Below are 22,123 nucleotides of genomic sequence, written 5' to 3'. Positions count from 1 at the left end.
AGCTGCAGTTTGTCAGAGATCAGCTGTGCTTCTCTGGTCTCAGCTCTGAAGTCCAACCCCTCCCATCTGAGAGAGCTGAACCTGAATAACAACAACCTGCAGGATTCAGGAGTGAAGCTGCTGTCTGACCTGAAGGAGAGTCCAGACTGCAGACTGGAGACTCTGAGGTCAGTAGAGGGTTGGAGTCAGTTCATGCTGGTTTCAGCAGTATTGTATTAAACACAGTATCAAAGTAAAGATCCAGGATTTCCTGCTTTCCTCAGTGAAGCTGTGAGAGGAGAACAGTCAGCCAATCAGACGGGCCAGAATCTTTTTGTAATCGTGTTTTTGAGTTGATGAAAGGAAGCTGGCTACGCTGCACAGCCGCTCCACTTGTGGTCTGAACAGGACTGAAGTCCTGCTGGTCTTTATATCACTGACTGACAGCTGATGGAGGGAGTCTCTGGAAACACTCATTTATCACTTCTGCTGTCTCTCTGCTTCTCTCATCAGCTGGAAGTGATCTCTTTCAGAGAGATGAGAAAGGTGGAGGTGTTGAGAGGATCAGCTGTGTCCTGATGATCCAGAGAGGTTGAAGCAGCACCATCAGCTGGTGGGTGGAGAGGCTCTGACTGGGCCGTGTTACTGGGAGGTGGAATGGAGAGGAGAGCTTCATCCAGCAGTGACTGACAGACCAATCACAACAAGTGGAGATGACTGTCAGTGCTGCAGTGTGAACTGCTCTGAGATCAGCTCCACTGTCACACACAATGTCCAGTCCAGCATCATCCCTGTGTTCCTCTGGATGTGACAGAGTATCATCAGTGTATCTGGACTGCTCTGCTGCTGCTCTGTCCTTCTACACAGTCTCTGCAGACACACTGACACTCCTCCACTCCTTCTGCTCCACACTCAGACACCTCCTCCACCTGGACCTCCACCTGGACCTCCACCTGGACCTGGACTACACACACATTCTGAAGACAAACCACCTATGATGTAATATATGATGTAATATATGATGACTTTGTTTTGTTGCTGTAACTGAAGACCATGAAAGGAAGAACGTGTTGATTTCACTGATGTTATTTAGTATTTTATAGTTTTGTAACTTCTCATATGATGGAAATATTGTAAAACAAACAAAACAGTGTATAAATATTAAATACCAGAGTTTCATATTTTGGTGGTAATATCTCATTGTTTAAATTCTGTCAAAACAAATCTGGATCTGTAGACTCGGTCAGCAAAGTGTCCAAATGACAGAATCAAAACCTCCAAGAAACGAGCTGCAGATGTTGTGACTGAGCAGCTCAGTGTGTAGAGACGCTGCCTCTGAGATTAGAGTTTGTGGGTTTGATCCTCAGTTTGCTCTGGTTCAGGAAACTGATCTGGGTTGAGTTTTGAGGGCTGAAGTCTAAATGAAAGAGTGAAAAGCTCTGAGAGAAAAGGATTATTTTTAACTTAACTTTTTCCTAAGAATGATGAATTGTCAGTTTTTATAGAATTTTTGCTTTTTCTCCAAGAAATTTCACTTTTGTCAGTTTTCCTTTGGTTTCATTTATTCATCATTGACTTTGGGAATTCTTCCTCTTTTCAGAACCTGAATTGTTACGGAAATGTTTTGCTCTGTTCAGAATCTTCACTACTTTTGTATTTGATCTGATTGACAGTTAATGATTCATCATTACCATCCCCACCTCTACATGATGATTGTAAATGTTTATATCTGAAGAAAAGACAAAAAGCAGCAGGTCTACAGCAAATCATCAAAGTTCATTTCCTGCACATTTCAAAGCAAATCAAAGTAGAAGCTTCTATGATGAATGACAGCCCCATCAGTTTAGAAACAAACAAAAAGCTAAACATGAGCTCAGTTCTGTGGCACCAACCGGCTGCTGTGTGTTCACGTCTGGATCAAGTGTTTCCTGTCCGGCTGTCTGTTGGATTCAACAACACCAACATGCAGCAGCAGCAGCAGCTCTCATCCAAACTCTGAGCTCAGTTTCATGATGAGCCGGCCTGTTGGACCGGGGTTAAAGGGCAGGATCGGTCCGACATCGCTCAGCTGACTGCTCACTTTCCTGTCCACAGATCTGATGATGACGTCTGGAAGTGTGTTCACAGGACCTTCAGTCCTAAATTAACGCCTTTAAAAGTGATTGTTTGTCCGTCCTGATCCCAAAGAGATTTAATTTACTATCACAGACGACCAAAAAATAAAAAAAACAGTACATGTGATCCAAACTTTCAAACCACATTATTCACATCAGAGTTAAACCTCAGTCTCAGGAACTGTTTGAATCTCAGTGAGGATGTTGAAGTTCAGCTCTTCCAGCTGAGGAGGGACTGAAATGTCTCTCCTCCATATTATCTTCACCAGATCACCGGAGCTACTTGTTGTTGACAGGCTCATCGTGTCTGTCTCATCCGAACCTGGCAACAACGACCCTGACGGTGACGTACGTACGTAACGTGGCCCGTGGCCGGTGGGCGGGGCCAGAGAGTGACCGTTGGTACGAGTCGGACCGCGACGATGTCTGAAAGAATCAAACTGTCAGTCGTCAGAAAAGGAAAAGGAAGAAGGTTGAGGAGGCAGAACAACAAGAACAAGATAATGTGAAGTAATGCAGTGCTCACCAGGTGATGAATGTTTAGCGACAAAACGTCTGTTTTTAATTCAACATGTAGAAAAAGACTCAACGGCTGCACTGCTGCTAGCTAGCTAGCTGTAGACTGTCAGGCTCTGTCGCCACCGGCGGTCTCAGTTCTGTAGAAGAGAGAAACTGGAACTCAGAAGGTGACGGGTGGATTTTTATCTTTAGTCAAAATACATAAATAGGGGTATGAATTTTACTTTTCTCCACATATTTTTTGTCCTAACTTAGTTGATTTAGTGTAGTTATTTGAGTGAAAATATGAAGAGATGTCCTGAAACGTAGCTTCCATCTTCCAGATGAGTTTGTGATGATGTGTGTTTGTATGAAAAGAGTTGATGAGGAAAGTGACAAAGTTGTTGTGGTGTTACAAAGACGACTGCAGCAGCAACATGTCTGTGAAGAAGCTGTTCCAGGACAAAGCTCACGTTGAAGAGCTGAACGTTACCAAATACTTGTTCAGCTGATCTACAAGCAGAAACATTGTTGAAGGGAGGTAAACTCAGCTGACCAGGGGAAGATTGTCTGACAGCAATCTGAACTTAGTTTGCTGTGTTTGGTTTATCTGTGTTAGTTTGAGCTGTTCAAGCAGAGGGAGGTCATCATGGAGACACCTGAACAGAAAAAAGTACACATGTGATTTACAGGAAATGACAAGAGGAAGAGCAAGACTGACAGGGAGGAGACATGAAAGTGAAAGTGTTCAGAGTTCAGACTCCATTTTGAGTGAACAGAGCAGCAGCAGGAGGAGGAGACGTCTGAGGCAGGGTGAGTTTTATTTCTACATTATTGTTTTACAGACTGGATACTAAATTCACACTGAACAACAGACAACAAACTCATATTCAAAGAGAACAGGTGTGTGTGTGTGTGTGTGTGTGTGTTACTTCCTACTTCCTCGGTTGTGACTCAACACTTTTCTCGTGACTCTTCTTTAGCTCAGTCAGTGTTATGTTGCTTATCTCTCAGACTGACTCAAGTCCAGAATACAACAGTGGTTTTGTTTTACTGGATTGAATTTAATATTAAATATTTCCAGGGAATAAAATCCTCCAGTTATTTGCAGTCAGACCAGAATGTTCTGCAGCACAGACACAAGTTACATCCAATGACTGCTGGGTGACGTTAGCTTTAAAATAAACTTGTTACTTAACAAGATTACTGTCATCATAAAGTAGCCTGTCATGTTACTGAGTTATCTACTGAGGGAAGTAATAATAAATAGTATTGTTATAGTGGGTCTGCTACATGTAAACACAGTCAAACAGTATAAATTGTGTTTGTTTATTCAGTTTATTCAGTCATGGCAACAAAAACAGTTTGATTATTTAGTTTGTTTAGACAGAAAAAATAAAATCAGTAAGTGAAAATCTGCTCACTTAAACTTCATAAGTATCAGCAAAAAAAATACTTGCAAATAATTATTTTTTTAAACGAAACTGAAAGTGAGCTGGGTAACCGAGTGGATTGACTGACTGTCCTGACAAACACACAAGTAACACGGGAGAATCAACACAAACCGGTCTGTTGAGGATGAAAACACACACACAGACAAACAAACAAACACACACACACACACACACACCACCTTGCAAAGGGTCAGTCCCTCCTGTGGGATTGTGGATGTTTTCCCTTCCGGGCTCAACAGGAAAAGATAGACCACTCTTTGTGTGTGTGTGTGTGTGTGTGTGTGTGTGTGTGTGTGTGTGTGTGTGTGTGTGTGTGTTTTTCATCCCCATCTGACCGGTTTGTCTTGATTCTCATGTCAGTGTTACTTGATTGAGACTCTTAAACAGACTTGTTTTTATATCCAATATTTTGTCCACCACTTCAGGTACAGCTGACAAAATGATTCAGTAAATTAACATCTAACACTGAAAGATCTGTTTTGTAGTTGTGGATCAAACTGCACATTCAAGATATTGTGTTGTTGGTCAAAGGTGTAGATGGTCAAAGGTATCAGGTTGCTGTGAGTCTCTAACATCTGAGGTTGAATCATATTGCAAAGCTTTTTTTCTTGTTGATTTAAAGCAAAAGATTCTAAAATAATCAATCATTATTTGTTAAATGAGAAATCACAACATGTGTGTATTTTAGAAGCTTATGAAAACATGTGATTTATTTCTGAAGTGCAGAAGATGAGTGATCGTGTGGAGGAAGAGGAGGACGGAGCAGAGTCTGCAGTCTCCAGCTGTCTGTCTCTGAAGAGTGACCGGTCCAAAGGTTTTCCTCCAGATTTCAGTAAAGAACCTGGACCCTCAGATTCACAGTAAGAAGACTGCCATGTTTTTAATCACAGAACTGTCAGTATCAATAATTTATGTTTTTAGAACAACATATTGACACGAAATAAATACAAACATGTTGGTGTTTCCAGAAGTCAGTACCACAGATGGAGAGAAGAGTCTTCAGTCTCCAGCTGTCTGTCTATGAAGAGTGACTTCAGTACTGAACCAGAACCCTCAGACACACAGTAAGAGAACTGATACTAACTTCAGTTTATATAATTAAATAATTACCATTATATGACTGTAGCTGCACAAATACAGGTATATGTATATATATATATATATATATATATATATATATATATATATATATATATATATATATATATATATATATATATATATATATATATATATATATATATATATATATATAGAGAGAGAGAGAGAGAGAGAGAGAGAGAGAGAGAGAGAGAGAGAGAGAGAGAGAGAGATTGTATGTCAACATCAGATATTCTTCTTGAACATGAGTGTTGCATCATGGGATATAGCCTAAATATTGTTGACAGTGAGATACTTCAAGTTCATTCATTGTGTGTCTTTTAGAGAAATTTCATCTTAAAAGTGTTTAGTTTGCTCAGTTAAACCTTCAGGAGTTTGATGGCTTATTCAACCTGTTTTGCTGTGATGGAAGAATTAATGATGAATGAAGACGAACAAAATTCATCTCAGTTTCTTTACTGCAGATGGATCAAATGATCTGATTAAAACACAAGAATTACAACTTTGACTGAATGTCAGGTCAAGTCAATGTCAAGTATTTTACAGATAGATAAATAACACAAATGAGGGATTTATGTTCTGCTTTAATGACAAGTGAGGATTTCTTCTTCATCTTTGCAAAGTAAAAGGCTCCATTGATGAGGGCTGGAAGTGTCTCATGGAAACTGTCCCAGAATCTTCACTCTGAGATTGTTTTTGTCTTCATCAAACCTTTTTTATCAAACACAGTTGTTGAAGACAGAGGAGGGTATATTGTACTAAGTGTGACCATGTACTTTGTCCAGTATGGTTTAAGTTTTTAATAGCTGCTAATGAGGTCATGTTTTATGGTCCTTTTTGTTTTTGTAATAACATTTTACTAAAATGAAACGATGCAAACTGCTCCACTGTGACTCAGACAGAAACAAAGTGTTAGTGATTGGGAGTTCAGTCCAGATTCAGACCTTGGATAAGACATACTTCTGTTTACAGTCTGTCTTCTCTTTTGTCAGACTGATCTATGATTTCTAATCTGAGTGATTTTCCTTTATCTCTTCAGAAAGACAGAGGGAAGTGTTTCTGTGGAGGAGCAGCCGTCCTGCTGTTCTTTGTGTCAGGACGTCCTGAAGGATCCAGTCTCTACCAGCTGTGGACACTGGTTCTGCAGACAGTGCATCACCTCATACTGGGACCAGTCTGCTTCATCAGGAGACTCCACCTGTCCCCAGTGTGGAGAAAGATCCAGAACAAGAGCTGGACTGCAGACAGTCAGTCAGACTAACACTGCACCAAGTAAGACTACATGATAGATAATCTGTGAGTCACAAAGAAAACAGCAGGAGTGCTGGAAGTTCTTAACACTGGAGGAAAATAAACAATGAAAGGTGAAAGAATTCATGCAAACTCATATGAACACAATGCTACAGAGCAGTGCTAACTGAAGATGCTAACTCAAAACATTTAGAACCAACACAGACCTACAAAAAGAATTTAGCAAAGTTGGTGACGGCTCCTGTTTCATCATCACTGTCATATGGAGACAGTGTGGCCCAGTAGACTGGTGCTGATAAGTGTGTGAACCTGTTGTCAGCTCAGAAGCTATTTGTTATTCTCAGAGCTGCTCACTCAGAGCCATCAGGCCTCAGAAATTTAGTTTCTGTCTCCCTTTTTTCTCTATTGCAGTGAATGTTGTTCTGCGGGAGGCTTTAGATGAACATAAGATCAGTCTGAGGAGGAGATGTGAACGTGTGACTGAAGGAACTGAAACAGGAAGTGATGAAACAGGAAGTGGAACCCTCCTCCACAGGATCTACACTGAGTTGTACATCACAGAGGGACAGAGTGAAGAGGTTAATACCCAACATGAGGTGAGACAGCTAGAGACAGCTTCCAAGATGGAGACCCTCCATGACACTCCAATCAGGTGCTGCGACATCTTTAAAGCCTCACCTGACCAACAGAGACGCATCAGAGTGGTTCTGACCAACGGCGTCGCTGGAGTTGGAAAAACCTTCTCGGTGCAGAAGTTCACTCTGGACTGGGCAGAGGGCTCCGAAAACCAAGATGTCAGTCTGCTGGTTCTGCTGTCGTTCAGGGAGCTGAACCTGATCAGAGATGAGCAGTACAGTCTTCTCAGGCTGCTCCATGTTTTCCATCCAACATTACAGAAGGTGACAGCAGAGAAGCTCGCTGTCTGTAAACTTCTCTTCATCTTTGACGGCCTGGATGAAAGCAGACTTTCAATGGATTTCAACAACCATGAGGTCGTGTCTGATGTCACACAGGAGTCATCAGTCAGTGTGCTGCTGACAAACCTCATCCAGGGGAAGCTGCTTCCCTCGGCTCTCGTCTGGATCACTTCCCGCCCTGCAGCGGCCAATCAGATCCCTCCTTCATGTGTCAACAGGGTAACAGAAGTACGAGGCTTCACTGACGTCCAGAAGGAGGAGTACTTCAGGAGGAGGTTCAGTGATGAAGATCGGTCCAGCAGAATCATCTCACACATCAAGACCTCCAGGAGCCTCCACGTCATGTGTCTGATCCCAGTCTTCTGCTGGATCACTGCTACAGTTCTGGACCACATGTTGACTACAGACCAGAGAGGAGAGCTGCCCAAGACCCTGACTGACATGTACTCACACTTCCTGCTGGTTCAGACAAAGAGGAAGAAGCAGAAGTACGATGAGGGACGTGAGACGAGTCTACAGAAGCTGACGGAGGCTGACAGGGAAGTTCTTCTGAAGCTGGGGAGGCTGGCGTTTGAACATCTGGAGACAGGAAACATCATGTTCTACCAAGAAGACCTGGAGCGCTGTGGTCTTAATGTCACAGAGGCCTCGGTGTACTCAGGAGTTTGTACAGAGATCTTCAGGAGAGAGAGTGTGATCTTCCAGAAAACAGTCTACTGCTTTGTTCATCTGAGCGTTCAGGAGTTTCTGGCTGCAGTCTACATGTTCCACTGTTACACCAACAGGAACACAAAGGTCCTGGAGGCTTTTCTAAAAGACTCAAAACCAAAGTCTGGTCTTGACAAGATTTCTAAGTTTTTTTCTGGCCGTGAGGCCCATTACCCCTCCCTGGATGACTTCCTGAGGAGAGCCATGGAGAAATCCCTTGAGAGTAAAAATGGCCACCTGGACCTGTTTGTTCGCTTCCTTCATGGCCTCTCTCTGGAGTCCAACCAGAGACTCTTAGGACGTCTGCTGGGTCAGACAGACAACAGTCCAGAAATCATCCAGAGAGCCATCAGCAACCTGAAGGAGATGAACAGAGGTGACGTCTCTCCTGACAGAAGCATCAACATCTTCCACTGTCTGATGGAGATGAACGACCACTCAGTTCATTAGGAGATCCAACAATTCCTGAAGTCAAAGAAAAGATCAGAGAGGAAACTCTCTGTGATCCACTGCTCAGCTCTGGCCTACATGCTGCAGATGTCAGAGGAGGTTCTGGATGAGTTGGACCTGAAGAAGTACAAAACATCAAAGGAGGGACGGCTGAGACTGATTCCAGCTGTGAGGAACTGCAGGAAGGCCCTGTGAGTCCAGATGTGATTATCAACATTATAAATCAGTGTAGATTAGAAGTTTAATTCTTCAGATATATAAACTATAAAATAATTTATTTTAAAGTAGTGTTCCACTTGATAAATACAAAGATTTTCTATTTTCCATTCTTTAAGATGATTCAAATGCTGTTATTCCAAAAATGATTTTCAGTCGGTTGTGTTTGTAACTGTTAAGTTTTTGAGCACAGTTATTCTTTTTATTTCAAACTTTTGTTACATTGTGCAATTTTCTGTCCTATTTATCTATCTTCAAGATGGACACAACATGCTATACTGGTGAAACTAATGAAAGAGTTTAAGATAAGATTTGTTCATTTTCCAAGAGATTTCTGAAGTTCCATGCATTTTTTAATATTGATTTATTTAATTGGTATTTATTTATTTATTTATCCATTTTTATGGTCTTTTGTATTTTTGGATCGGATGTAGAAAAGCAGGCTTGCTCTATTAAGACAAAAATATCTGACCTCTGAGTGAGTTATAGTTAGAGCAGTTGCGATTGGTTGAGTGTTACCGTTTCCCCATTGGCCGACGATGTTTCAAAATAAATTGCCACACACAGTCTTGAATTACATCCTCTGCATTGTTCTAATAACAAACAGCAGTGGGGTTGAGAGGGTGGGCAGTTTCAAATACCTAGGAGTCAACATCAATCAGGACCTGACATGGACTGGCTACATCACCGCCATCAATTCACTTAATTAAGTAAACTGTTAATTTAATTTATTTGCTTAATCAGTATTAAAAGTATACAGTGTACAACTGAGAACATGACCATCAATGGCACTGTAATAAACTCAAGTCATTTTGTACAGATGTCCATTTACTGTGCTGTCCTGAACTTTTGTATTCAACAAAGTGAGAAAAAAACGAAGTCAAACCTTCAAACTCATCCATCTTGAATTAGGGAGATGCATGATCATTCAGTACCATCATTTGTGGAGCCCACATGCTCAACACAAGACAGCAATGATGTTAACCGTGGCACTTACACCCTCATGCTAACACTGTACTGGGCATAAACTTATCCAAGTTTTTCGCAAAAACGTGGGATCAGATCACACTGACACTGTGGACATTATGGAGGCCAAAATGTAACTGCATTTTCTCTTCCTTCATCTGCAAGATTAAAATAAAACGTAAAATATCATACACAGATAAGATGGTTTGTTGAACCACTGATGTAGATAGAAAATGTTAATGAGAAGAGAATTTTTCAGACTGCTTGACATCATACACATTACATAAATATAAAGTGTCTTCTTTCATAAGATCATTTTGTGTCATGACAGACTTTCTGACTGTGGACTCTCAGAGACTCACTGTGAAATTGTGGCCTCAGCTCTGAAGTCCAACCTGTCCCATCTGAGAGAGCTGAACCTGAGTTCAAACAGCTTAAAAGATTCAGGAGTGAAGCTACTGTCTGTTGGAATGGAGAGTCAAAACTGTGTGCTAGAGAGTCTGAGGTCAGTTCATTGTCTTGTTTTGTTGTTGCATCTATTCAATTCAAATCCTTGACTGAAACGTAAATAGTTTAGTTGATTAATGTTTAGGATTTGCAGCATCATTAATCTGAGGAAATGTAATTTTTTCAGACATGTTGTGTGTATCCAAATGGCTCCATCTTGTGGTGTTCAGACTATGCAGAACTGAAGGACTCTATTCAATGTCTTGAATAAGATAATATGATAATCTGAAGTATTTGATTTATTCCTTATTATTAGATGTTGGCATCCAGCTGATGGTAGTGCCACTCCTTTATATACAGATACAGGCTCATTAATTTAGAACGGTCAACTGACTGGAGCTACTCAAGTCCTTCCAGAGGTGTTGGTATACCAAACATTTATGGACAGCCTGCCGCCAATCAGAATCCAGTTATCCCCATGACCATGGCTTAACAGTATATTTTTTCCTCTTACCTGTGATGGTATTTATCCATCTACTGTAGATTAGCTGGCCACTGATATAGATAGCAAATAATCAGAATCGAATGTTTAAAAATGTTATGACTTCATCATTAGACAAACATTAACAGTATTATACTTACAGCCTTATGAATACAAAGTCAAGTCACAACCTGTACTGTATGAGTAATACAGCTAAGCTACAAGAGCTAAAAGTCTCAAAGGCAACGAGTCAACAGAGACACCTCCTGTTGTAAGTGCTAGCTAACAACCTACAACTCAGACTGCTGCTCTATCCACAGTTCCTGTTGTGCTAGTTAACAAAGCACAAGTTTGACCAAAATAATAGAAAAGTTATTAAAATGACATAAAATGTAAAATATCATACACAGGTAAGATGGTTTGTTGAACCGCTGATGTAGATAGAAAATACTGCTAAGCTACAAGAGCTAAAAGTCTCAAAGGCAACGAGTCAACAGAGACGCCTCCTGTTGTCAGTGCTAGCTAACAACCTACAACTCAGACTTCTGCTCTATCCACAGCTCCTCTTGTTGTCAGTGCTAGCTAACAAATTCAATATTCAATAACACTTTACAATGTTCTACACAAAACGAGAGGAGTTACTACTATATTTAATAGACAATGATGAGTTTCTGAAGAACAGACTGATACTTTATTAATAAATAATTAGGTCATGATTCGTTCATAAATATCCATGAATCAACAAACTCACCATGTTCTTCATGAGTTGTTCCTGATAAACCACCTGCTCAGTGGCAAAAACTTGTGACGATTAATTTGTACTAATTACTTGCATACATGAGGAAATTTCCTTCAAATTTCTTTTTTATGTTTAATCGAAGCAGTTGTAAAAATCTCATCTGAACTTTTTATGAATAAGTCATTTAAATTACTGGCTTTAAATACTTTTTATTTGAGAATGTATACCTCCACATATAAATGGTCCATACAATTCTACATGTCTTATTTAATGATGATCCTCAAGTCCCAGACCTGACTGAGATCAGCAGCATGTTATTAATCTGTGCTGACATGAACAGATGTATGAGTGTTGTGCTGTCATTTGGCTGATGGTGATCCGCAATAACACCATGAGAAAGTCACACTAATCTTTTTTGGTTATTGGCTTATTGGTTAGGACACAGTAATGTTGAGCTACACATTTAAACCTGAACGCATCTGTTTGTATTATAAATTGTTTTTTTTTTATCTGCATCATTAATTCCTTATATAGATTGTGGGGCTGCAGTTTGTCAGAGATCAGCTGTGCTTCTCTGGCCTCAGCTCTGAAGTCCAACCCCTCCCATATGAGAGAGCTGGACCTGAGTAACAACAAGCTGAAGGATTCAGGAGTGAAGCTGCTTTGTGATTTTCTACTAAATCCAAACTGTAGACTGGAGAGTCTGAGGTCAGTTCACTGACTGTTACTGTTGTAGATCTAAATTCTTTATTTAAAAATGTAACCTAATTGATGTTCATATGTCCATGAAGTTTTGAAATGTCCACCATTTCTTACTTATTGTTCAGATCAATATCATGTGAAAGTTGTTCTGAAACTAAACTGCAGACATAAGGCTGATGTTATACTGTATCATGATACTAAAGTCAGTTTTCTTCTTCACTGGTTTAGTTGATTGGCTGTGGCAGAGAAATGTGCAGCTGTGCATTTAAAACCTTCATATAGCAAGAAAAATCTACACTGGATAATTCACCCTGCATGTCTGAAATGCAGCATTTTCATCTCAAATGTCACCTTGGTTCATTTTTTAAATAAAGTAAAAACAGAAAATATCTAGATAATCTATATTCATCCATCAGACAATATAAAAGCATATATACCCAGTATTTTATTTTCTAAACTTTGCATGAAGCTATGATCTTGAATTGACTTCATAGTTTTTTATTTTACACGTTAAGAAGCAGAAGCTCCTGACTCTGCATAAAGCCTTGACATTTCAGGTTTTAAATTAATAAAGTTTAATGTTTTGTTTGCACAGGTCTTAAACAAAGTTACTGCGTCTGTCACTGTGCTGTAACTCATAGTTTCTTGTTTTGAGTGTGTAGGTCAGTGAAATGCAGCCCATCGGGCAGGGCCTCACACAGAGTGAATGAAAAGATGATACTGTACATGCCCAGCTGGTTAAATGTCACATTATTTAACGAGTTGTGCATGCAGAGCTGGTCAGCTAACTAAGGACTATGAAGGACATGTTAGAGTGGTGCTCCCACAGCACTACACCAATGGTCACTTCATCTTTACTAAAGAAGCAGCAAGTTGTCAATTATATAAATTATAAATTGTTCACTTCTTGTATTTTACACTGTTGAACCTCAATCCTGTTGGGCTCAGGTGTTCGGCATTTCCATTTCTTAAATTCTACACTCTAAACCTTCTTAAGCTCTGAACAGGTTATTAAACTCTGAATGACTTCAAGAATGAACATTGTCTTAAACTTACATTATTTATTCTTTATTCAGATTGAGTGGCTGCAGCTTGTCAGAGATCAGTTGTGCTTCTCTGGCCTCAGCTCTGAAGTCCAACCCCTCCCATCTGAGAAAGCTTTGGCTGGGAAAGAACAACCTGCAGGATTCAGGAGTGAAGCTACTGTGTGATTTTCTACAGAGTCCACACTGTAAACTGAAGACTCTGAGGTCAGTTCACCAACCCTCTGTTACAGTTGTATTATTGAATTCATGTTTGAGTTTACATTAATACATAACTTGGATTCATGAAGTTAGACATTTCATTTTATTCTTTCTTCAGCCAAAAAAGGCTGTTATTTCTTCAAGAAATTGTAGAAAATGTTCAGTTAGTTTATGATTTAATCTGTCATCAGAAGATCCTCTGAACGAATATTTGATTTAAATTGATAAAGTTGAGAGGCTGTAGAACTATTTGGATTTCTGTTGATGTAAATGTGTTTTCACAAATAATGTCTGATCATTGACATTGAATCTAGAGAACATGCACAGATCAAAGCATACTTTCAACAAAAGTTTGTTTAATCGAAAATGTTGTGTTTTCTCCTTTAATAACAGACCTGACTGAGATCAGCAGCTTGTTATTCAACTGTGTTGAAATGAACAGGTGTATCAATGTTGTGCTGACATGTGGATGATGTCTGTAAAAGTTTCATGATGATCCACAATAACACAATGACAAAGTCTCTCTACTCATTTAAGAGAAAAGCTCATTGATAAGGACACAATAATGTTAATAATAATTACACATTGAAACCTAAACACAACTGATTTGATTATAAATTTGTTTTTATCTCCATCATTTATTATTTGCTCAGATTGTGGAGCTGCAGTTTGTCAGAGATCAGCTGTGCTTCTCTGGCCTCAGCTCTGAAGTCCAACCCCTCCCATCTGAGAGAGCTGGACCTGGACAACAACAAGCTGCAGGATTCAGGAGTGAAGCTGCTGTGTGCCTTTATGTGGAATTCAGACTGTGAACTGGAGATTCTGTGGTCAGTTCACTGACTCTCTGTTACGGTTGTACTGTTGAATTAACATTTGTGTTTATATTCATACATATACATACCTTGCATTATGCAAGTGATACATTTCCTTTTGTTTATATTTTCAGGTCACAAAATACTTCTGTTTCTTTAGGAAACTGTGGAAAATGTTCAGTTAGTTGTTAAAGTTAATTAATGTTTATAATTTAATCATTTAACAGAAGAACTGAACTGACTTGATTTAATTTAAATTGATAAAGTTGAGAAGCTGAAGTAGAAATATTTTGATTTCCATTGACGTCAATGTGTTTTCAAAAGTACGGTCTAATCATTGATATTGATCTTGTAGAGAGTACACAGATCAAATCATATCTTCAAAAGATGTTTAAAAGACATTGCTGTGTTTTCTCCTCTAATAACAGACCTGACTGAGATCAGCAGCTTGTTATTAATCTGTGTTGACATGAACAGCTGTATGAATGTTGTGCTGACATATGGATGATGTCTGTTGAAGGCTGATGATGATCCACAATAACACAATGACAAAGTCTCTCTACTCATTTTAGAGAAAAGCTCATTGATGAGGACACAGTAATGTTGAGCTACACATTTAAAACCTGAACACATCTGACTGGATAATAAAGTGATTTTTATCTCCATCATTTATTCAGATTGTTTGGCTGCAGTTTGTCAGAGATCAGCTGTGCTTCTCTGGCCTCAGCTCTGAAGTCCAACCCCTCCCATCTGAGAGAGCTGGACCTGAGAGGAAACAACCTGAAGGGTTCAGACATGAAGCTGCTGTGTGATCTGAAGGAGAGTCCAGACTGCAGACTGGAGACTCTGAGGTCAGTAGAGGGTTGGAGTCAGTTCATGCTGGTTTCAGCAGTATTGTACTAAACACAGTATCAAAGTAAAGATCCAGTATTTCCTGCTTTCCTCAGTGAAGCTGTGAGTGGAGAACAGTCAGCCAATCAGACGAGCCAGAAGCTTGTTGTGATCGTGTGTTTGAGTTGATGTGAAGACGACTGTTGTTGTGTTCATGTCTACAGGAAATAAAGCTGATCACAGCTGACAGCATCACAGGATGTATAGAGACAGTGTCCTCATTCATCAAACTGTCAGAGCATCAAATCTGATCTCAAAGTGTTTGTTCTCTCATTTCAACACTGAAGAACTCATCAGTTCATCTTTGTCACAGCTCTCAGATCAGTCTGACTGAAGGCTCTTATTTCAGAGAACCATCACTACATTTAGTAACCATGTGGTCTGGATACAGATCAGAACCTCTGCTGAAGTCCAGAAACCACAGCTGATGTTTTACTTGTCAGACTGAGATATTTTAAAATTAGATGAAATATTCAAATGTGACTGATACTCTGACAGCCATCCATCTTTAAAGTGAGCTGTGAGTATCTGTGTTCCTGCAGTAATGATGCGTTCAGGGACTGTCAGCAGTTTCTTTCCACTGTGTCCTTCAGTGAAACCTGCAGAGTAAACAGACTTGATGTCCAAAGTGTCTGCAGGTCTGTGAGCTTCACTCCAACACGTTAACATGAAGCTGAAAGGAAGCTGGCTACGCTACACAGCCGCTCCACTTGTGGTCTGAACAGGACTGAAGTCCTGCTGGTCTTTATATCACTGACTGACAGCTGATGGAGGGAGTCTCTGGAAACACTCATTTATCACTTCTGCTGTCTCTCTGCTTCTCTCATCAGGTGGAAGGGGTGGTTTCTGTCAGTGTGAGTGTTGTGAATTGTGGAGGTGTTGAGAGGATCAGCTGTGTCCTGATGATCCAGAGAGGTTGAAGCAGCACCATCAGCTGGTGGGTGGAGAGGCTCTGACTGGGCCGTGTTACTGGGAGGTGGAGTGGAGAGGAGAGCTTCATCCAGCAGTGACTGACGGACCAATCACAACAAGTGGAGATGACTGTCAGTGCTGCAGTGTGAACTGCTCTGAGATCAGCTCCACTGTCACACACAATGTCCAGTCCAGCATCATCCCTGTGTTCCTCTGGATGTGACAGAGTATCATCAGTGTATCTGGACTGCTCTGCTGCTGCTCTGTCCTTCTACACAGTCTCTGCAGACACACTGACACTCCTCCACTCCTTCTGCTCCACACTCAGACACCTCCTCCACCTGGACCTCCACCTGGACCTCCACCTGGACCTCCACCTGGACTACACACATATTCTGAAGACAAAGCGCCTGTGATGTAATATATGATGACTTTGTTTTGTTGCTGTAACTTTAGATCATGAAAGGAAGAACATGTTGATTTCACTGATGTTATTTAGTATTTTATAGTTTTGTAACTTCTCATATGATGGAAATGTTGTAAAACAAACAAACAATGTACAAATATTAAACACCAGAGATTCATATTTTGGTGGTAATGTCTTTTATTAATGTTTAAATTCTGTCTCAGCTCTTTGAATTGAATTGAAGCAAATTGTTTCCATGTAGACAAAGTGACCATTTAAAGAAGCTGATTTCCTCCCAGCAGAAACACTTCAGATGTGTCCAGCAACACAGAACAAGGTTGTGATGCACAGTTACAGTTTCAGTCCCACTGGGACCATCAGCAATAAAACACAGAATCATAAAAAAAGTGTGAACGTAGAAACATGATTATATTTATTTTACATTATGACGTTTTTAAGGGAAGATTTTTGTTTTCAGGAATATTTAGCTAAATATTGTCATTTTCCAAAACAATAAATCAGCAGGAAAGACCTCCAGGAATCTGGAGACTTGGATCACTTCAGACGAGCTTCTCAGTGAGAACAAGTTCCTGAATCCGTCTCTTTATCTGGATCCTCATTAAAAGTTAACGGGTCTATTCTGGGCCGAGACTCATCCTCCATCCCAGTCTGGTGGACTGACGTCCTTGGCAGAGGAAGTTATCAATCTTAAAAACATTCAGACGTGATTAAAGCTCAGTTTGGATTTTACAGGCTGTGAGCTGCACAAACAAAGTTGATGCCACATGTGACTGTTCTCGCTCCCTGACATGATTTAATGACCAGCGTTGTGCTGCTGAATTGGACCTTTTGTCACAGGAAGGCAGATTATTCACAGGTAGAGCTCCCGACAGACGAGCAGATGTCCAACTTGTAGACGAGACTCATGAAGCTCACTTCTAATCTGACGCTGCCCCTCCAGCGGCCACTCATCCAGGATTTGTTCCTTTTAACGGCGTCGTAACCTGTAAAATATCCACATGAATGCTGACAGACTGAGACAGCACAACCTGGTGTGATATGAACAATGAGAAGTGAACTCACAGTTCAGGACTGAATCTAGAAATGTGGAGGATATCCTTTACTGCTCGTCCTCACGCACACAAGTCTGAAAGTAATGTAAAGATCAGCACATGTGATATTGAGTTCAGCATGAGGCCATAAAACAGACAAATCTACCAGTTCATCAGACTCATCTTCAGATCTGTTGTGTCACTGAGAGCTGAAGCTTCTTCTACGGAGGGAGATTTCACCAACAATTACAATCAAACAGAAAGTGGCAAATAAACAATAGTTTTATTGTAATAGTTGAATATTTGGCTCATAATTACATGTTGAAGAGAAAAAAATAACCTTAAAAAGGAAACTGACAAATTGTATTTAAATGTGTTAAATGTAATTTGTAAATGTGAGGAACTCCTGAAATGTAAAATTAAAAAAGAGAGAAATGGTTCAATATTTTGGGAAATGTGCTTTCTCTGCCACAGTTGCTCATCTTAGTGCAAAGAGTGGAAAGTGGCATTGTGGGTAACAACACTGCCGGGCTCATTATGGACAGTTTAAAAAAACAAATGATCCAAATTGATGCAGCAGAACCAGAGATATCACCTGTTTTATTCCACACGTTCTTCTTCCTTTTCAAAACCTGGTGCCTACATTACCCACAATGCAACGTAGCCACTGAGTGACATCACTGGAGGCACTTTATCAGATGACATGCAGCTTCTTCTGAAGGCTTTTTACCACTTTATTCTCCCATGCAGTCGTCCTGTAAACACTCTGTACTGTGTAGAAATGGTGGAGTGACCCTTTAACACTTCCTGTATGTAGACGAGATCTTACTTTGAGACTGAAGGCTCCAAGCCGAAGGTGAAATCGATGAGCTCTGCAGATTGATCCTGTGTCATCAGCAGATAAATGACGGTTGTGAACTCCACTCTGCTGATGTGTTTGTCACCACTGAAAGACGATTTAAAGTGACCGTTACTTATTCTGAAACAGTGAGATGGAGTGAAATAGACACATGAAGTCAGGAAGTGACTCGTCTCATCAGTTAGAAACCGTTAACTACTGGTCACATCAGACCAGGTCCAGCTGCAGCAGCAGAACCTGAGTGTACTGAGCTGAGCCAGGACCGCTTTTATTGTTGAGGGGTTTAAAGGAGCAGTTCACCCAAAGATGAACATTCAGTCATTATCTACATAAAGTCAGGAGAAGTTTCATAGTTTTCAAAACAGTTCTGGAGCTTCGCAGGAAACAGCGAGTAGAACAACCAATAATCATCAATGACTTGGCTTTAATCAGGCCTCACACGGGCTGTCAATCAAGTGATGACTGGTGAACGTTGGACGGGTCGGTCAGGAGTAAATGTTTAGCTGTACAGTCTCTGAACCCGACTGGACTTTTAAAAACGAGCGTCTGGTGTTGATGTGAAATGTAAAAGATGAATCTCACTGTGCAGGCAGGAGCTGACGGCTGAGAGGCGACAGGTTGAGCCGCTGGCTGTTTCTGCAGCAGCTGGAGGCTGCAGACTCTGCTGCCTGCTCGTCTGCAGGGTTTAAATCCTCACATTCATCACAGAGCCTCATTCTGACGCCGACTGACCACCTGATGAACAACAACAACCGTGAGTCAGTGACACAAACAGGACTGTGGTCCAGTGGTGGAGGAGTATTCACATCCTTTAATGAAGTTAAAGTGGCTGACAGAGTGAAAATGCTTCAGCCAAAGGAGCAAAGGAACGAAGACTAATACGATTTCAAGGAGATTAAAATAATCTTTCCTGGAAAATCTGCAGTCAAAATGACCCAACAAGTGTTTTTTTTAGCTCTGAAGCAGCTTCAGTTTATTTATTAAGATCTGTGACACTGAATTTTAAATGCAGGTCTAAATAACTTGTAGATGTGACAGAACTTTATTAACGCTACACAGAATCAACATTTGGTTGCAAGGAAGTGAAAATGACAGATTCTTCATTCTGGTTTGAATGAATACATGTTGTAAACACTCATCAGGATGTTCAGGACAAATTTCAACCCGATCCAGTGAAGAATAATTGATCGGTGAGGTTCAGAACACACAAACAAAGAATCACTATGATGCTGAAATGTAGCTCAGAGGAACTCGATGAATTAAAAAGTATTCGGAGCTGCAGAAGTTTCAACATGAATCCATGACATGAAGTCAGGAAAGTTCTGGGTTTTGGGTGAGTTGGCCTGGAACGACCCGGATATAATCAGTTCCTGCTCCAGTCGGTCCATCAGCCTGCTGGTGACTGAACCAGTTCAACAGTCAAACAGCTGCACTGCCTGATTTTTAGTCATCTGCTGCAGTTTGTCTGAACACTTCATTTGTGCATTTTACAAGCAAATTCAACTTCATCTGGAGACGTGTAGTGACGGGATCTGACCAGCAGAGTGCGCAGTAGTCATTCCTACATTATTACATGAGGACTCAGTGATGCATCTTTGCACCTGGTCTTCATTGTGATCTCAGCAACACACCTGTGGAGGTTTGTAACTGTATGTTGGCAGATTGTGATGCGATCACACCGACCAGATCTCTCCACAGACCGGCTGATATATAAACAGCTGCTGAAGTCGCTGCTGGCAACGAGCGTTCCAACATTTGTAAGTGTCGCTCCGTGTTTGTTGCAGCGGAAACAGAATATTCTACGGGCTGCCGGGCGTAACCTCACCAGAACATGAGTCAGGATCTGTCACAAGATAAAACTGAGAGCTGAACCTACAGATATGTTAAGTTTCAACATTTATTCCGGAGCATGAAAAACTGCCGACATGTTCCTTTGAGTTTGTTGCAGCAGCTGTTCCTGTGCGATCTGCAGCTCGTAGTAACAGCTGGTATCTGCTGTCAGTTGGCAGCTTGGTGAACTTCTTCTGACTCTTGACTCTGAGTGTGAGCAGAATAACAGCAGTAACCTGAACACGCTTCTGCTGCTGCTTCAGCCAAATGAAGCTCTGAGCTGAGATCTGAAATAAAACAGCCAGTAAAACTCCACATGAGACACTCTGAGCTGACTTCATGTGATGGTTTTATAAAACACAGTACCTGTTTCCCTCTGCACGCAGATCCGGATCATTGATCACTGCAGACTGTACAAGCCTTTTGTTGTAGTGGAGGATTCAGACAGTAGCTGCATGTAGACGATCCTTCTTTAAAGAGTTGATCCAACACTCTCTGCAGGTTAAAACCTCTCCGGAGCTTCAGGTCCGTTTGTCTTCCCTCCTGATCTCTTCTCACCTTTGGCCTCTCGTATCTAAAAAAAGAGTCAGAGGACGTTTATTTCCTTGTGGCAGGATGACGTCAGGTAAACACGCCCTGCTGCAGCACATTAACCTGCTCAGTCAGATTAAAGCATGAAGGATTCCAGCAGGTTTAAATGACACGCAGACGTTTCATCACGTTGATCCCTTTTAATGACTCACTCGGTCAAACTGGAAGAAGCGGTTTGAGTTTTACTGAGAACATTTTAACAACAGGTGAAATAATGTGAGAGTCACACCTGTCCCAGCTTCACTGTCACACTGTGGAAGGATTCTCATCTTTCAGGGACAATGTTTGTCTTTTCTTTGTGACCTGGATGATCTGAGTCGCACTTTATTTCACCTTGTTTCTGATTATTAAAATTCTGCAGTGCTGCACTGTAACTGTTTCTCTTTTTAACTGTTAACTTGAATAAATCTGACATTAACTCCAAGTTATTTTCTTTGTTCTCCTTCTTTAATGAAGTTTAGCTCATGTAATTAATATGTGTCCTGTTTATTAATGATGTATTATTGTACAGAACCTGTCTTGTGTGTTATGGATCTTGTCTTGACGTCTTTCTGTGTCTCATGTGAAACACTCCAATGACCTTGTTGCTGAATGATCTTTCCTCTGCTGTCAATCCTCCATATTTCCATCTGATAAGAGAGAAGCTTCCTGTTCGTCCGGCTCAAGATTTCCATCCAACATTTCCAGTTTGCATCAGCACACATAGTTTCCACTGCAAAACATCTTGTTCCCTCCAGATTCTTTCCTCAGCACACATGATGAATTCCAGCGAGCACAAAACTTTATTTAAACCGACAATATTCAGTTTCTTTGGAGGCAGACGGTCGATTGTTGAGTCTCATCCTCAGGTCGTCAAATACTGAAGCTTTGGGTCGATGACTGTAAAGCTGCAGTTTAACTGTGATGAAGAAAATAAAGTGTCCACGTGTGACATGAATCATTTGGTTCTACAGTAAAATCAGTGAAACATACAGTAAATCTTTGTTAAAGAGTCGTGACGCCTCACAAGATATAAATCAAACATGTCTGACTTCTGTTAACCAGCATCAACTGCTCCTTTAATTGGATCCATCCAGTGAATATGTCTGTCAGCACAGAACCGCTGAAACACATCAGGAGGGTATAAATGTCATGAGACAGGTCGCTACAGGACTGGGCCATGAAATGAAGTCCTGCTGCTGATGAGTGGAAGAAGCTGTTCTTGTTGGTTATTGATGCAGATTAATGAACCAATGTGAGCTTCACTTCGTTTGTTCTCACCAACCAGCAGACGGGCAGTGAGTCTGGGCTCCTCTGGGCCCTTTGGCCTGCGCCTGCTTTGTGATCCGGTCTCGGTGCCGTCCTGTCAACAAGCATTTAGTCCAGTGAAGTGGATCACATGAAGCACACACCACATTCAAACCCCTCAGAACCACAGAACTTTGATCAGCACCACCGTCTGCTGTAGTCTGGACTTCAGCTTCTCCTCCGTCATGGCAGAGTGAAATCAGAGAGTCGACTTCT

The 22,123-nt window shown here is 40.9% G+C and overlaps 1 protein-coding gene, 1 long non-coding RNA gene and 1 pseudogene across 3 annotated transcripts in view; 2 read left to right on the top strand and 1 right to left on the bottom strand.

The window, feature by feature from the left end:
* Window positions 1–22,123, top strand: part of LOC119009057 (NACHT, LRR and PYD domains-containing protein 14-like) — a 308,098-nt gene that overhangs the window by 266,965 nt on the left and 19,010 nt on the right. Inside the window, exons 1-4 of one of the 2 annotated variants that reach the window (XM_037080032.1) lie at window positions 2,493–2,622; window positions 3,284–3,404; window positions 4,767–4,905; window positions 5,014–5,109. The exons of the other annotated variant lie outside the window; for it this stretch is intronic. Coding sequence (XP_036935927.1) covers window positions 3,287–3,404; window positions 4,767–4,905; window positions 5,014–5,109 — 353 coding nt within the window. The 5' untranslated portion in view covers window positions 2,493–2,622; window positions 3,284–3,286. Of the gene's footprint in view, window positions 1–2,492; window positions 2,623–3,283; window positions 3,405–4,766; window positions 4,906–5,013; window positions 5,110–22,123 lie in introns of those variants that run through there. 2 annotated transcript variants of the gene reach the window in all.
* On the top strand, window positions 6,489–16,468 carry LOC119009061 (annotated as a pseudogene).
* On the bottom strand, window positions 16,577–20,600 carry LOC119009110. The gene is made up of 5 exons (XR_005071628.1): window positions 20,396–20,600; window positions 18,782–18,934; window positions 18,170–18,286; window positions 17,372–17,435; window positions 16,577–17,292 (listed from the first exon to the last, which is right to left on the bottom strand). It is a non-coding gene; the product is annotated as an uncharacterized LOC119009110 (long non-coding RNA).

The sequence above is a fragment of the Acanthopagrus latus genome, chromosome 19 (genome assembly GCF_904848185.1).
Source record: "Acanthopagrus latus isolate v.2019 chromosome 19, fAcaLat1.1, whole genome shotgun sequence".
Classification (NCBI taxonomy): domain Eukaryota; kingdom Metazoa; phylum Chordata; class Actinopteri; order Spariformes; family Sparidae; genus Acanthopagrus; species Acanthopagrus latus.
This window is presented reverse-complemented; position numbering and strand designations above follow the sequence as displayed.